At 39.6% G+C, this 17,296-nt stretch overlaps 3 protein-coding genes across 7 annotated transcripts in view; 2 read left to right on the top strand and 1 right to left on the bottom strand.

Moving 5' to 3' along the window:
- samsn1a (SAM domain, SH3 domain and nuclear localisation signals 1a) overlaps positions 1-6,294 on the top strand; it is a 65,706-nt gene extending 59,412 nt beyond the window's left edge. For 2 of the 3 annotated variants that reach the window (XM_053687464.1, XM_053687463.1), the window contains 7 exons: positions 982-1,062; positions 1,274-1,399; positions 2,215-2,332; positions 2,433-2,578; positions 2,690-2,917; positions 4,198-4,348; positions 5,915-6,294. In XM_053687464.1, the coding sequence (XP_053543439.1) occupies positions 982-1,062; positions 1,274-1,399; positions 2,215-2,332; positions 2,433-2,578; positions 2,690-2,917; positions 4,198-4,348; positions 5,915-6,042 (978 nt within the window). In that variant the 3' untranslated portion in view covers positions 6,043-6,294. The remainder of the gene's footprint in view (positions 1-981; positions 1,063-1,273; positions 1,400-2,214; positions 2,333-2,432; positions 2,579-2,689; positions 2,918-4,197; positions 4,349-5,914) is intronic. The other variant, XM_047161244.2, reaches the window with a different exon arrangement.
- Positions 6,295-7,975: 1,681 nt separating this feature from the next.
- hspa13 (heat shock protein 70 family, member 13) lies at positions 7,976-14,115 on the top strand. The gene is made up of 5 exons (XM_017490452.3): positions 7,976-8,113; positions 9,112-9,452; positions 10,334-10,547; positions 11,450-11,617; positions 12,164-14,115. Exons 1-5 carry the CDS (start codon positions 8,089-8,091, stop codon positions 12,721-12,723), a joined length of 1,308 nt encoding a protein of 435 aa, XP_017345941.1. The 5' UTR covers positions 7,976-8,088; the 3' UTR covers positions 12,724-14,115.
- A 1,676-nt stretch (positions 14,116-15,791) lies between these two features.
- The window catches only part of gdpd5b (glycerophosphodiester phosphodiesterase domain containing 5b), a 59,507-nt gene continuing 58,002 nt past the window's right edge, over positions 15,792-17,296 (bottom strand). For all 3 annotated transcript variants that reach the window (XR_001815144.3, XM_017490449.3, XM_053687462.1), the window contains one exon: positions 15,792-16,984. Coding sequence is in view for 2 of the 3 variants with exons in the window: in XM_017490449.3 (XP_017345938.1) it covers positions 16,917-16,984 (68 nt within the window). In the remaining variant the exon portion in view is untranslated. The remainder of the gene's footprint in view (positions 16,985-17,296) is intronic.

Raw genomic sequence — 17,296 nt, 5'->3', positions numbered from 1 at the left:
TCGGTGTTATAAAAGGAAAAAAAAAAACAACAACAACATATATATTATGTATTACTATGATGTAGATAAATCTTAATGTTGCTGTTGAAATATTTAGAACAATGACATTGATTTGCTGTATTTGGGTCAGAAGCATTAATGCGACGCTCCATCTGGTCTGAGCCATGGGTATAGGATTTAAAGATTTCATGGATTTTGTGGATCAGTGATGATAATTTAGTAACACTAATAAGTTGATCGTGTGATCAAATGCTTTATGTGCTTTTTTTAAATAAAAAAAAACAACAACAACAACAAAAAAAAACCTTAGTTTTTAATGTTATTTCAACCCGTTACATGTCAGCGAACAGCGACTGTACGGATTCGAGCAAGGTTCACTGGTGTGGTCAGCCGCTAGAATGTAAAACGCTCGATTCGTCTATTTAATAAATAAATAAATAAATAAATAAATGAACGGAAATGTCTTCGATCCTACACGGACATACAGAAGTGAACACGTTGAACCTGCGTACGTCTGTGTATATGTGTGTAAGTTGACCTGTATATTGATAGTGAATTATTTACAAATGGAATGATATCAGCAAGCAGTGATTATAGGGGTTTGTGTTTGTACGATTCAGAAGAAGAAAAAAAGCACACGTATTTGCAAACTATTCCAGATGGAGTTACAGAAGTGAATGCTAATTAAAAAAAATATATATATATTTTTATTACTTTACCTAACAGGTTGATCTATAAGAGATGAGTTAAAACGTTTCAGGGTTTTTGCTGATGTGGTGAAAATGGTGTTGTAAAAGCACACACATGAATTTAAAAAAGAAAAAACAAACAAACATGTCATATCTAACAAGGACCCGCTAATTATAATAATCGATTACTGGTATATTTGCATGATAAGCGCGCGTGTGTGTGTGTGTGTGTGTGTGTGTGTGTGTGTGTGTGGTTAGCATGTTCAACATAAATCTCTTCCCCCTTGTTCAGAGATCCACCAGTTTCGGAAAGTTTGACGGCTTCAGGCAACCGCACTCACCTGCCAGGCTTGAGGAAGATGGAACCATTCTGGTATGAAATTTTTTGATTTACGCTTTGATAAATAACTCCCTGTGCTTTGAGGAGAAAAATCGAGATGCTAAATTTAGGGCAATACACGCTGCAATTCTACGCTGTGAATGATTAAGTGGGACGTTGCTCAGAGCTTTGAGCTTACTCAGCACTTGGCAGCACAGCTAGCCTGTATAAAGATGTCAATATTCATTATGCTGTGTGTTTGGAGCAGGCCGAGGGTGAGTCAGGAGCGGAGAGGAAAGACAAGCAGCACGGTTTGGGGAAAAAGATGAAGGCCATCGCGTTGACGATGAGGATAGGCAAGAAGCACATCAAGTCCTGTTCCGAGGATGCGGTGAGTCATAGGGAACCACACATGAGCTTTCGACACTTCCAGTAGTATAGCAACCTTCCCCATGATGTCAGAGGACACGTTTAACTTCCTGAATCTTAAATAGAAATCTGCGATTTTACTCAGCAACTGAAATCCTGTAATTAAACAGATCCAACGAGAAACGGACTTAAATGTCCTGCTCCCTATTGGTTTAAGCAAACACTTTCCTGTGTTTTGAAGAATAAGATTGTAGTGGATGTGATCATTTATAACTATGAATCACGTCCTGATATGGAAAGTTTACATTTGCAGGATTTGGCAGACACCCTTATCCAGAGCGACTTACATTTATACACCTGAGCAGTTGAGAGTTAAAGGTTAAGGGCCCAACAGTAGCAGCGTTGGGGTTTGAACTCATGACCTTCCGATCACTAGCCCGACATCTTAACCACATATATATGAAATGAAACTTTAAATTACTTTAAATTTGAATTTAAGTTAAATATATACAAATGGAAACACTCTAACGTCTTCTGAGAGTGAACCTGTGTCATGTGACCTTGATGTATTTTTACGTGTGATGTCATTGTACGGTAATCTGATCACTTGAACAATATGAACAATATACTTTTTTTTTTTTTAAATATAAAGATTCAGGATACATTAATAGCGAATTAATTGGTACTTTGATTAATATTATAAGTGGATGACCATGAATATTTACTCTCTTGGCTATTATTATTATTATTATTATTATTATTATTATTATTATTATTATTATTATTATTCCACCTTTAGCTGTTGTAAATGATGTTTTTGCTCATGAATTGCTGCAGGGTGACGACACAGACCGACAAACAGAAGGAGGTACAGAAAGCAGCGCTCAGTTGGGGAAAACTCCAAACCACTCGAGTAACTCGTTAGAAAGTCTCTCCAGTGGACAGAGCTCTTCCGGTACGCACTCACACATCCGTAAAAAATTACGATTAAAATTGAGACCATGAGAGTTGAACAACAGTAACGGTCATACTGTCATTCTTCCTTACTGTCTCAGGTGCCACGACCGGCAGCTTGGACGTGTCCGGTAACCCAGACAGCCGAGCTGAGGACACGTCCTACACGGGTCCGTTTTGTGGACGAGCCCGAGTGCACACAGACTTCTTCCCCAGTCCGTATGACACGGACTCGCTCAAGCTCAAGGTCAGCCCGCCATCTGCTTTGTGTACTTTGGCATCGTCGTGTATCCGACTCTGTAACTTGGCATCAGGAGGAAATATTTGCATATTATCTAAATATTTGCGTTTCTCTCAGGTCGGCGATATTATCAATATCATAAGCAAACCCCCTATGGGAATATGGACGGGCTTGCTGAACAGTAAAGTAGGAAATTTCAAGTTCATCTACGTGGATGTGCTGCTTGAGAAGGAAAAAAATGAAGACGAAGGAGAGGAAGAGACTCCACAGATCAGGCCTCAGAGACTGTCCAAAAGACCTCGACCCAAAACACTGCTGGAGTTACTAGAGCGATTACATTTACAGGTAAACATCCCGACCACACGATGAGCTTTATACCCTGCTAACGGATAAAAATTTCATTCTTCAATTCTTCTAATTCGTCAAATACGTAGGATTTGTAAATGCGTCTAAAATTAAAATAGATAACGTTTTACTGTATAAATGTGAATCGGTTTAGTAATACTCACAGCTATCAGACGGGACAGGATTCCTCAGAGTTTTTATCGTGATTGTTGCGGCCAAAAACGCTCGCTTCTGTGCTGCAACTTGAGGAAATGTTTTGTTCTTTTATTTATTTCAATTTTTTTGCGGAAAACTACTTGAATTGGCGAAATTACAGTCGCACGAAATTGTTTCGCGCGGTCTTTCGCCGTGACGTTTATTGGAGAAATGAGATGCACGTGAATCGACGAGGGCTTTGGCTGAATGATTTATCGCAGATCTGGGCCGAGAAACATCACGCGACGTCATCACGACGCGTCTCGGCCCGAATCTACGACGAATCTGCTGTCATTTTGGAAAAACTGCAAAATTTTGCGTTAATCTCTGCGATGGCTAAATCCTGGAGAGATTGACCTGCGTGAGGAATAAAAACACCGTGTCATGCTGTTATAGGAAAATAATCAACGATGCTGTGGCGTGATGAAGCGGCGTTACTGTTACCACTCTGAGACGTCTTATTTTCCATTAACGGCGCATCCTGACGTGTTTTATGCTACAGCAGTTTGGCAGTGATTACCAATTTAAACGTATTAATAAACAACTTATTATACGTTGTATCCATTTATAGTTACGTTTAATGTTTTGGAACATCTGTAAAACTATCCTTATATAAATATCCTTACAGAAAACTGCGCCATATCAAGAGTTATACATTTGTATCTGTTTATTATTAGAAGTAATGCTAATACAAGTATAGAAATGATAACATAGTAGAACCAGAAGCTTTATATAACAGCTGCTGTTATAGAAAATTAATCAAGACCTTTGGACCAATCAGAATCCTGCTTTTAACAGAGCTATGGTATAATAATAATAATAATAATAATAATAATAATAATAATAATAATAATAATATGACAATATATGCCGTGTGTAATAATACACTGCTAACTATTTATGAATACTGTTCTGTTAAAAATGTATGAAGTCACTCTGTACACACTATTCGTCAATGCTACTCATGATTTTGTTTAGTGCAATGAAGGTTTTTGAGACGGTCCGGTTTTGAGCCTTGACCTTTACCAACGTCAATCTCACTCACGCACACGTTTCTCACTTTTATACCACCTCGAACCCCGCAGGAATACATCTCGACTTTGCTCTTGAACGGCTACCAGTCTGTGGACGATCTGAAGCACTTGAAGGAGAAGCATCTGATTGAGCTGAACATCGCAGATCCTGAGCACAGACGCAAACTACTCGCCGCCTCAGAGGTCATCTATGACATGGGCCGTGAGTATCAAAGCTGACTTTCTTTTAATATATATATATATATATTGGAGTTTATGTCCAGCCCGAATCCAACTGAGCTGATCTGATTAATCATATCGGCTGTAATAGACACGCATGTTGGAATCGAGTTCAAACTGAACTCTGTACAAAAGGTTTATATCCAGATTATAATAAAGTATGTTGGCGTTCCAGTCCACTGGCACAATAGAAATGATGACTTATTAGACATTTTCAATCAGTATGAACAAATGAATTATTTTATTGCCGCAAGTCTGATATAAGATGAGTCAGGACACTGTTGGGTTTCTGTGTGTAGAGTATCGGCACTCTGTGTTTAGCTCCTCGTGAGGAGGTCGATGGGAAATTAGAGGTTTGTGAGCCCCCTGCTGGGCAAACAATTCCCACCTGTCCACAATAACATTGATTACAGAGATAAAACGGACAGCGCAACTAAAGCTTTTTTGATAGTAAAACACTGTATATAATATTTAAGCCCAGTAGGCCAGGTATAAAATGAAAAACTTATGGAAACACTACAACTTACATGTGAAAGACCTGAGTGTCTACTTTCAGAAGAGCCATTAACCACTACCGTGGAGCGTGACATCACAGACAAATTCAACACTGAACACGGGCACGCCCAAAACAGGAGGAAATTCCTTTTTTTTTTTTTTTTTGGATGGAGCACATTTTACAGCACATTTTCACTAGTCATTAATATTCATAAGGCAGATCTCCCAACAGTCATTGATATCCATTACATCAGTAAAGAGAAGAAAAAAAAAACATTGTACGCATTGCTACAAGGTTGAAATCAGCTTTTATGTAAATAAGATGACGTGTGTATCGTCCTAAAGTGTACGAGAGTACTAAAAAGTAGCGAAAATAGCAAGCCATTGGTTGTTGCTTCGTATAGTCGCGTTAGCTAATTGTTTAAATGGACTTAAATGGATTGGGATGTTTGATCGAGTGAACATATTAAAGAATCCTAAAATTATTTCTGTCACAAAAGCGTAAATATATGCTGCATGTGTCAGACTCTCTGAGATTTTCACCTCCATACATTCGAGCTATAAAGTAGGCGGAAAGGAAAAAAAAACCAAAAAAACATGGACGCCTCCATGTAAGGAACAAGCTAGTTAGCTAGCTGCGATGAGTGATGTAGATTTTCTTCCTCAAAAAAGTGAACTTTAGCGTCGGTGTTAGAGATTTATTTCTAAAGGAAATACTAAAGTATACACAGTACAACTCATTTAAAGTTAAGCAGTAAGTGAGAGCAGCCATGTTGATTTGAGGTCACTTCCTGAACTCGGGGTTGAGGAGTTGGGGAGAGGGGTCTCTGGTTTTTTCCTAGTTGGAGGTCATGAATTACGAGTTACAACCTCTAGTCAAATGCAGCATAGTTGTTGTTGTTGTTGTGTTTGGAGCGTTAGTGTACAGAATACGTAAGTTTATTAAAGACAGATGTCATGTCCCTAACCCTAACCCTAGGTTTGCTTTACTGAAATGTAATGAAGCAGCTGAGTAGATCCACACGCTCTAACCTCAATCTGCTGTGACCCACAGGGGGCGAGCTGGACGAGACGAAGTGTGAGGAGGACGACGAGGAAGCGAGCGACTGTCCTCGAGACTCGGGCTGTTTCATCCCAAACGACTGTGCAGACACGAGCAGAGAGGACGCCGATGTTCACTGACGTCCTTGTTCTCGGAACTGAGCCATGAGGATTTGTGACTACTCACAAATTCAAATAATTACACATTACGTTTGTCTGTGGATTTGTAGGAATAGGTTTACTGTGTTAAAATATCTGCTGACTTTTGTATTTATACATGACATACTCATTTCTTTTTCTGTTGGTCTCTGTATATTAATATAAACCTACTGTGTATATATATATTCCTACTTTTTTTAATGTTCAGTAAGAGTTAATAAATTATTTCTTTGACATTACGTTTGTCGTAATCTTACATTTTCAACCGCTAACCTGGTCACTGTTGGAGACTGGATGGATTTTCCATTTGGAAAAAAGTTTCTAATATTATTAGACTATTATAGCATTATTAGAAATGATGTTATTTGTTCTACTTTCACATACTGTAGGCCTATTGGACAGAAATTTAAAATCGTAACTGGTGGCAACCAGTGAATTTAATCTGGCAACCTGAATTCTGGCGCCAATCCATGTTAAACGTAGGTTGTCGTTTTGTGCGCCCCCTGCTGCCTGAGATACAAACTGCATCTGTACTGAAACACTGCCAGTCAACTGTGTTTGCTTTGAGTTGCCTTTTAAAGAAAATGGGTAGGGCTAAGCAGTTCCTCTTTGGGGCGGAGTTAATTAAATAAATTAGCTACCTAGATGGCAATCTTGTGAGGTTTTTGTCAGTTATCTTTAAAAATGATATGACGTTTAGACATTGCCATTGACATATTTAATGATCGATAAACAAATATGGTCCAGGCATTCTTAGCATTTTAATACTAGAACATTATTTGCATTAGTTTTTGTGTTTACATTCATCGATGTTAAGTCGCTTCAATAATGAAAAAGTTGGAAATAGTGGCATCTTTATAGCCAGTTGTAGTGGAGAAGGCTGGACTTGTCGGAAATAGGATTGGGGGTGCACAATACACGCACATGCATCTAATCCCAGGGCTTTATTATTATTATTATTATTATTATTATTATTATTATTATTATTATTATTATTTATTGATTATAAGTTCAATTCATTCCTTTATAAATATTTATATGCCTCATTTAAGTGCTATTATTGTATATTGTTTCACCATCAGCATATAATGTAATATAATGTAACAATCATATACTCCAGTTCTCTCTTCAAAGGAACTTTTGAAATATTTGAATCCCACCCCTACAAATCCTGGGCCACCTGTAGACACCTTCTCTACTTCAGCACAGCCCAGAGATGCGGCATCAAGTGGGGGGTTTGTTTCTAAAATAAAGAAAATCTCTAAGACACAAAAAGAAAATATGTAGTTTATGTGTGAGTGTATGAACACAATGATCGGTGGTGGAATTGCTGCAATGCAAGGGGCACTAGCTAAAACCTTGCCTAGGGCACCAAATTGGTCAGGGCCGGCCATGATATTAGGCTACTCTTAATTTAATGTAAATGTATGAATATCAGTAAATTGTTTGCTGAAGACTTGCAGGTTTTATTTTGGGTTATGATTCATTGCTGCGTAACCATACATTTAACCAACATACCACACAGAATATGATTTTATCAGACTACACACACACACCATCTTTCCATAGGTTTACGTGCTAATATTGCCCTTTCCAATATGGCGAAAATGTTGACGTAGTTAGTACTCGGATAATGCGGTAGCTAAGTACTATTACATATTAATTGTATTTATACATTTAAATGCCATTAATTCACTTACAAACGGATTTCATTTGTTAAAAATAATTTTTATAACGTATAAACGTATTATAAAGTAACGACGTGTAAAATCGCAGCGCGTTTAAGGCGGAAGTTTCTGAACTTCCGGAAAGAGCGTACCCACGCACAGCCTTATGGGATGTTTAGTTTTACAATGAATTGATTCGGTGTGTATTTGTCGGAAAAAAGACTACAGTTCCCATAAACACACCGCTCTGTCGTTATGTCGACGTGTACGTCGTGTGGTAAAAATGTTTCCCGGCTCGGTTTCAGTTACTGAATGAACGTCACTTTAGTTCGTGGTGTTTATTAAAACAGCGGGAGCCGAAATGGCAGGAGAAATGTCTATAATCGGTGAGTTATTTTTCGGGCTAGCTGTTTATGAGTCAGATTATTTAGCGATAAGTATTAGAAAATAGATACAGAGTTAATGATTGTTGCTCATTTCCGGGTCTTGAGCGATTAAGCTACAGTAATACAGTCGTCTAGGTAACGGTTTTAACCATGTTTATATATTGCTATAATTAACGGAATTGATTGTATATTTATTGTAATCTATGGTATAATATTGTATGTACCCTCTACCTAAGCTAATCTAGTTAGCCAGCTAAGTTTCATCGCTAGCTTGATGACGACATCAATACTGACAGCTGTTTTATAATATTTACAAACATCACCAAGACGCAGTGCAAATTATTCAATAAAATATCTATAGAATAATGGGTTAATTAGGAGGACACTTGTAGGTTTAAAGGAAACATTTAGGAATAGCATTTAAAGATTTTTAAAATCAAAACTCAGTGTTTCTGAGCTTTTTTTTTTAGTACTAATAGTAGTACTCATTTTTAAATAAAAGTACAATAAATATTATTTGGAAATAATATATTTATAATTAATCTGTATTATATATAATGTATATAATTATATTATAGTACATCATTTCTGATTTGAAATGATTGCCAAGTTTTTATGGCTCATCCTGTACTAGTCTTGTATTTGTCCAATTACATGCTCTCTACAACCTTTATGTCCCGCCCCCTGGGGCGTGGCTTGGTCTACAACAGCAGCTCATTAACAGTAAGATATTCGCCAGTGTATTTTTGCCTTCATAAATTGTAAATCGGTATATCGTGTGCTCGATTTGGAGCACTGGTAAGGACCCTGTCTTGCTGCGCATTGGGACACTGATGAGTTTGACTGATGAGTTTATTTGTTTGGAAGAATATGCGAGTTATGGGACTTGTTACCAGTTTGTGCCGTAAAGACAGATTGAGAAGTAGGGCTGGGCCAGATGATGCTATAGTATCGACGCTGTGATTTAAATTACATCGCGTTGTTTTTTTATCTTGTAGGTTCTGTGATCCTGGCGTTATTCCTAGCCGGATATCTAGGCCAGCAGTATCTGCCTCCTCCTAAACCCAGAGTCATCGGGCTCGATCTCGGGACGACGTTTTGCTCGGTGGCGGTCTTCCAACCGGGAACCGGGGACGTGGAAGTGATCGGAGACGAGAAGGGGCGAAAAAGCATCCCCAGTGTGGTGTCCTTCACCGAGACGGGCGTATACGTCGGGCACGAAGGCCAGGAGCTGGCCGACATCAACCCGCAAAACACGCTTTACGATGCCAAGCGATTTATAGGGAAGATTTTTGAGCAGAAGACGTTGGATGAGGAGAGCGCTCGCTACCCCTTCAAGGTAAAGAAATAAAAAAAAAAGAGTGCACCTTCATTCTAACAACCGTCTGTTTTTCCGACCATCAGAAAACCCAAAGCGTGTCGTTTGCGCAACGTAATGCATCGCGTGCAAAAGTTTTCGCGCCCTTCTCACGAAACGAAGCTCTCACAGAACCTTAATTCAAATCGTTTAGTTTATTAGGTTTCAAAGTTGTTGTCGTAACAACAAGGAAGAAGAACGGTGTACATTAGGAAAAAGTTACACCATGTATAAACGTTACATAGTATATATATATATATATATATTACACATATACTATCTCTAATATGTCATCATTTCTCTAACGGAAACAGGGACTTGTACAGCAGACGCTCTACATGAACGTCTACAAAGTCCTAATAATGAATGAATTGACAAAAATGTGCTGTTATTTAACCAAAATAACAACGTATAAGCGTTAACATGGAGAAATCTTCTTTTAGGAGACGTTTGTTTAACATTTCTGGAAGGAGTCTCCAGTGTCGGTGAAGTTCCAAATCATTAAACAGATAAAAAGTACAGTGTGTAGTTCTTTAACATGTGAAAATATGGACAAATTGATGAGGTGTAAGAGGAATAAAATAACACGTAGAAAATAACTTACCTCAGGATTTATATATATATATATATATATATATATATATATATATATATATATATATATATATATTTATAAATTTTATTACACACAAGTATAGTATACTTATGTATCGCACTCCTTACATTGCATTGCTTTGTATACAAGTATCACGTTTATTCAGTTGTTGTGAATAAATATTGGCCCCCTTGTTTAGAGGCTTTCTCAGTCTGTAAAGCGTTTACAGACTTCTAAGCTTTGCACACCATTTATCGTGTTTACGCAGGTCGTGCTGAACAACGGCAGCGCCGAGTTCCTGCTCAGCACGAACAGCACGTTCACCGTGAGCCCCGAGTTCATCGGCTCTCGGCTGCTGTTAAAGATGAAGAAAATGGCGGAGCAGCACCTCGGGGTCCCCATCGACAAAGCGGTGATCTCCGTGCCGGCGGACTTCGACGAGAGGCAGAGGAACTACACCATCCGAGCTGCCAGTTTAGCAGGTCCCTCTGCCAATAAACCGCTTGCTGAATCTACACTCTGGGCCTGCAGCCGTTCGTTTAATCCATCGCAGATATCGCTTAAGGGATCCGAGCAGGACTTCCTGCAGCTGCCGAGCGCGTTTATGATCATAGCGTAGCAGGACTGCGTGCACTGAAGTCAGAAAAAAAAATAAGACTCTCCGTTTAGATTCTAGTTTTAAAGACCGCTTGGTTAAAAAAGAAAAAAGGCGGTAAAATTTACTTTTAAGCTTTAATGCAGATGAATTAGTATGCAAATTGGAACCACTCGCAAACTTCCAAGCCCCGCCCCCTTCTGCCGGTAAATCATTATTGTCTGGCTTTCGTTTGCATGTTGAGACGTGACGTTTTGCGATTCAGTAACACAGTCGCGTGTGATGTGTTTAATAACGCCTCACAAAAAGAAAAGAGACGTTACCTGGCCTTTATTTGCATACTGTGGCCTGATTGGCTCTTACTATTTACGATGCAGGAACACTTAACGCTCGCTTGCGATGTTATCGTCTGCCATTTACATGTATGTATGTATGAATAACGAGCAACGCAGGTGCTTTATACACTCGTATACGACGGAAGAAAGACAGGGCGTGTTTAAGTGAGAAATAAAACACCCCATGAGCTGTTTTAGGAAAATAATCAACAACAAGGTGCTGTGATGAAACGGAGTAAACGTTAGCATCCTGAACTCGATTGTTTTACTTTAATACGACAGGAATTTGCTAGTTTTTTTTAAAATCTGTTTATAGTTACGTTTAATGTTACGGACGTCCGATTGTTACAGCTGCTGTTTTTGTTTGTTTGTTTGTTTGTTTGTTTGTTTTCGAAATTGAAGTGAACGCCTTCTGTCCAAACAAACAGTGATTTTAATGCGGTTTGTTCTTCAGGGCTGGACATCTTGAGGGTCATTAACGAACCCACGGCAGCGGCGATGGCGTACGGGCTTCATAAAGTGGACGTGTTTAACGTCCTGGTGGTGGATCTGGGAGGAGGAACGCTGGATGTGTCTCTGCTCAATAAACAGGGGGGGATGTTCCTCACCAGGGCCATGGCAGGTCAGAACACACACACACACACATTAACTGAGCAATTAACTCAGCAATTAAACATCTTTAAGAAGTTAATGAGATTCAAATTCTCTGTCCTAAAGACTTCCCCCACAGCAGGAAACGTCAATTTTTAAAAAAATTATTATTATTATTTTTTTTTTTTACAAAGCTCTGACACTGGAGACTCCTTCCATAAATGATGGAGTCAAATCTCGTATGATGATGATACTAATTAGGAAATGATTTTATTCATGTAATCTCTGAAACCATTTGAAAACCTTTTGGTTGATTTTAAAAAAAATTTAAAAAAAAAATAAAATTTCAATTCTTTTTATGTTTTTACCATTCAAAAACTATAGGGTGTGCAAACTTTTGCACTCAGCTCTATATTGGTAAAAATGAACAGTGTTCATGCTAAGATATATTTAGTATTTTAAACAAACCCGTACTATTAAATTAAAAAGTAAGTGAAAGTGCAAGTCCGGGTCAGTTTGTAAACGACGGACGTGACCGTTGACGTCCTCCGTTAACTCCCGGGTGTCATCTCAACAGGAAATAACAAGTTAGGAGGGCAGGACTTCAGCCAGCGGCTCTTCCAGTACGCCAGCGAGCGAGTGCTCCAGCAGTACGGCGTGGCTCCGTCGTTAAAGGAGGACGTCCAGCGTCTCCGTCAGGCCGTCGAAGAAGCCAAACTCGGCCTGACGGTGAATTCCAGCGTCTCCCTGAAAGTCCCGCTCCGTCTCCGAACCGCAGGAGAGCAGGAAGAGCGCGTCACCTTCCAGCAGGAGCTCAGCCGCCAGCTCTTCGAGGATCTCAACGCAGATCTGTTCCAGAAGATCCTGGCCCCCATCGAGACGGTCCTGGAAGAGGGACGGCTGGAGAAAGACGAAGTGGACGAGGTCGTGCTGGTGGGCGGGTCCACGAGGATCCCACGCGTTCGCCAGATCATCAGCGAGTACTTCGGGAAGGAAGCGAACACGCGCGTGGACCCGGACCTGGCCGTCGTGACGGGCGTGGCGCTGCAGGCGGGCATCATGGGAGGATCGTGGCCTCTGCAGGTCAGCGCCATCGAGATTCCCAACAGACACCTGCGCAAAACCAACTTCAGCTGAGGAACGTCAGGGGGCGGAACATCAGGCGGAGGAACCCGAGACTCAGGACCAAACTGAGCGGAGAACAAGTTCCCTTTCGGAAAGCGAGAAAGCGATCATTTGGACGTTTAGCATGTCATACAATTTGCCCAACGTGTTTTTTTTTTTTTTTGTTTTTTTTTTAAACTGCTATTACGCTTAAAGTACATAATCTTTCAGCCGCTCAGATCGTAACACACGTGCGTGGGTTCTTCCCGAGAACAGGTTATATTGTTATATAAAGCAGTGTGGGAACACGTTCAGCCTACATTCCTGAAAGCTTTGCACGAGGTGCTCATCGTCTCACTGTAGAAAGTTCCAGAACGGTGGGATCTCTACAGAACACGATCGAAACTCGTGCAGGACGACGTACACGTATACAAAGCGCCAGATTCAAAAAATAAATAAATAAATAAAGTGATATTGATCCATGAATTGCTTATTTAAACAGAGACCGTAGCCGTGTTCTTCTGCTTCCGTCTGGACCGAAGCTGCATTCACAAGGATCCATCAGGAACGCACGTCTGGCTGTGCATGCGCGCGCGTGACGGCCTGTTCGAGTTAAGCAGAACGGAAATGTTGATGGAAAGCCGGTCAGAAGACGTCTGGACGGGGTTCGATAATTAATGCTTCACACTGATGTTAAGGAAGATGAAGGAGAAGTACAGCACACAGCCCGAGCTGTACAGTGCAGTGATATTATAATCTCCGTACAGCTATTTATTTATTTATTTATAGCCTCTCAGACTGTTCACGACTACTTTTATTTAAGCCACTGTGTTTACAGGTGGCGGTTTTTTGTTTTATTTTTAGATAATGGCTGCTGTTACTGTTAATTGTGCATCATGGTCATGATCGTGGATCATCTTGATTTTTTTTTAAATTTATTTAATTTTTTCAAAATTAATTACTTTTTTTATTTAGGCATTGGGAAAACTGTTTTGCTAACCAAAAGAAGTGACCGGTCTTTTAGAAATAAGAGTGTTTGGCGTTCATGCTGTCTCATGTACAGTTGTTTGAGTTGATTGTGAACAACAACAACAAGAAGTAAAGTCTACGCTCTGTGTTAAAATAGGTACCGTGCTTTACCTACTAATACGTGTTTAATGTATTTTTCTCTTATTTTTATTTTTCGTTTTTATTTCGTCTTACATTTCAAGCTTGGATTTAGAAGAAAAACGTTGCACTTTAAAATACGGAGGCGTAAATGCTTAAAGAAATAGTCATTTTGTCAGTCATAAAAAAAAAAAATTTAAAAAAAATCGTAACTGTGTGTTAATAATTATTTTTATACACCTAAAAGAACTTGAATAGAAAACGTTTGTACTTTTTCGGGGGCCAAATTGAATGAGTAAATAAAACAAGCCAAATGCCTGTTGTTGTTATTATTATTATTATTATTATTATTATTATTATTGTTTTTAATGCATAAAATAATGTCCAGTCTGGACTCATTGTAAAAGGTGAGATATTTTTGTACACTGAAAACAATTTCATATCCTTTTGGGACAAATCTATCATGTGTGTGATTCTAATATAGATAATGATGTGATTTTTGGCTTCTTATCTTTCCCCAGTTCGGGAAAAAACGGTTATTTCTGAATTCTTTGCTCTGTGTGAAGCACTCGCCTTTACAGTTCAGCCAAAAAATAGGCACATAGTCGATTTTTCTTATTTTACGATCAACACGTACGTAATAAAAACAATATGTAACACACTTAACGCTTACGAATCTAGATTCATAGTAATTTATATATTTATATATATATATAATTTACAGAATAGAAATTAAACATTAGTACTGAAGCTTAAATGCTTAAAAAGTTGATGTCAGTTTGCCAAAATCTGGAAATAGAGAGATGAGTTAATTCATACTGTAAAGAACCGAATGTAAAACCTGTCTTTTTGGGAAGAATGTCATGTCTATGTGACTCTACGCTGTTTCGCTATATATTCACTCTCTCTATCGAACTCTCTCTCTCTCTCTCTCTCTATTTCTCTCTGACTCTATTTCTCTCTAACTCTCTCTGTCTCTATTTCTCTCTATCTCTCTATCTCTGTCTCTATTTCTCTCTGACTCTATTTCTCTCTGTCTCTATTTCTCTCTGACTCTATTTCTCTCTAACTCTCTCTGTCTATTTCTCTCTATCTAACTCTGTCTCTATTTCTCTCTCTGACTCTTTCTCTCTCTGTCTCTATTTCTCTCTATCTAACTCTCTCTCTGTCTCTATTTCTCTCTCTGACTCTTTCTCTCTATCTCTGTCTCTATTTCTCTCTATCTAACTCTCTCTCTATCTCTGTCTCTATTTCTCTCTCTGTCTCTATTTCTCTCTAACTCTCTCGGTCTCTATTTCTCTCTGTCTCTAGTTCTCTCTATCTAACTCTCTCTGTCTCTATCTCTCTCTCAATTTCTCTCTGACTCTATTTCTCTCTAACTCTGTCTCTATTTCTCTCTATCTCTGTCTCGCTCTCTCTCGAACTCTGTCTCTATTTCTCTCTCTATTTCTCTCTCTGACTCCATTTCTCTCTATCTAACTATCTCTATTTCTCTCTCTGTCTCTATTTCTCTCTCTCTCTCTGACTATTTCTGTCTATCTCTATTTCTCTCTCTGACTCCATTTCTCTCTATCTAACTCTGTCTCCATTTCTCTCTCTGACTCCATTTCTCTCTCTCTATTTCTCTGTCTCTATTTCTCTCTCTGTCTCTCTCTATTTCTCTCTGACTCCATTTCGCTCTCTGTCTCTCTCAATTTTCCTTCGGTCTCTATTTCTCTGTGTGTCTATTTCTCTCTCTATTTCTATCTAATTCTCTCTCTCTCATCTATCTCTCTGTCTGTCTCTCTCCCTGTCTCTATTTCTCTGTCTCTCTCTGTCCATCTCTCTCTATCTGGCTGTCTCTCTAATAAATTCTATATAAATTCACGATCCACAAATAAATGATTTGTGTGTTGTTGTTTTTTTTTTTTTTTTTTTTTTAAATATCGATTTTTATTTATTCCGAGCAACACGTATAAAATAACAACCCAAAATAACACGATTTGTACGTCGTCTCGTGTGAACGTGAACTTTTTATTAAAACGCTTCATCTAACATGTCTTCCAGTGCCACAACTTATAAACTGTTCATCGCGAATAAAATACAGTGAGCCGATGAGGAAGGAGACAAGTCGATGATGACGAGGATGATGATGATGATGATGATGCTGTGACACAATCACTGTACAATATATAAATATAAACACTCGGTTTTGATTCCAGGCCAGATGTCTGTTCCAGTAGTACCGCCCACGGCACCGAGACGTGTTCGGCTTCGGCTCTTTCGGTGTCGGACTGTAAAGAAGAACTCCACCCTGAAACGCGTTCGATACGTTTATCCCGAATGATCCGGTGCGACTCGTCGGCCGGTCGTTCCCGTGAGAAGTTAGCGCTCGTGTGTCGCTCCGACGCTAGTGCAGTTTGAGATAAAGATGGGGTTAATGTGCAAGGCATTCGGAGTGGACTTTTCCTTTAAAAGCTTGTACTCGCTCTTCCTGCTTTTACAGTCCAACCACAAACCTTTATAAGCTCAAGTACATCGACTGGAACCTGTTTACTCCTCTGCGTGCATTTAAAACCCTTCACACCTTTATTTAAACGACCGAAAGGCATAAAACACACAAATATAAATAAAAATCATCCTAGTTGGAAATGTTAAATGGGTGTGTATGAAAATACAGGCACGCTGTAAACACACAGGAAGTCGCTTCGGCCCTTGGAGGAGGCAAGAGAGTGTCCCAGAGTACATCAGAACATACGTCACAGACCACACACGCATGCGCAGGTTCGTTTAGGAATATCCCTCACACCCTGGTTCCGGTCGTTCATCTCCAAAATGAACAATCGAAACAAGACGGTGGACGTTCCGGTCGTCACGAGCACTCGACAGGCCACAGACCGCTCACGTCAAATGCTTCACACGTCATTTACAGTACAAAACAGAAGAAGAAGAAGAAACTATACAGAATATACACTGATGTTCCTTTAGCAATACAGTGACGTTCCAAAGCTCACAGGGAAACTGAAAATGGGGAAAAGAATGAAACATTTTGTGACAAAGCGACGACGAGGAAAAGAAATAAAGCGGTACGGGCGAGTCGGAAATCCGACGTCTTCACCCGGTCAGTGTGGAGCGCCGAGTCAGTGAACGCCCTGATTGGTGTAGCAGTCGAACCCGTTTTCCTCATAGCTGACCCCATCGCTGACCTCTGCACACACACACACACAGAGAGACACACAACACAACCGGTTCAAATCCTTCCACATGATGATAACCCTTTAGAATAACCATCCATCCATCCATCCATCCATCTTCTACACCGCTTATCCTACCCAGGGAACCCGGGGCACACTGCGGGGGAAACCCTGGACGAGGTTGCCATCCCATCGCGGGGCATCACACACACACACACGGACAATCTGGAGATGCCAATCAGCCTATAACGCACGTCTCTGGACTCGGGGAGGAAATCATTATTTTATAGAAATCATCATCTTTTATAGAAAGAAAGGAAAAGGAA

Source organism: Ictalurus punctatus, chromosome 17 (assembly GCF_001660625.3).
Source record: "Ictalurus punctatus breed USDA103 chromosome 17, Coco_2.0, whole genome shotgun sequence".
In the NCBI taxonomy this organism is placed as follows: domain Eukaryota; kingdom Metazoa; phylum Chordata; class Actinopteri; order Siluriformes; family Ictaluridae; genus Ictalurus; species Ictalurus punctatus.
The sequence above is the reverse complement of the archived record's forward strand: the minus strand, read 5'-3'. Positions and strand labels throughout refer to the sequence as shown.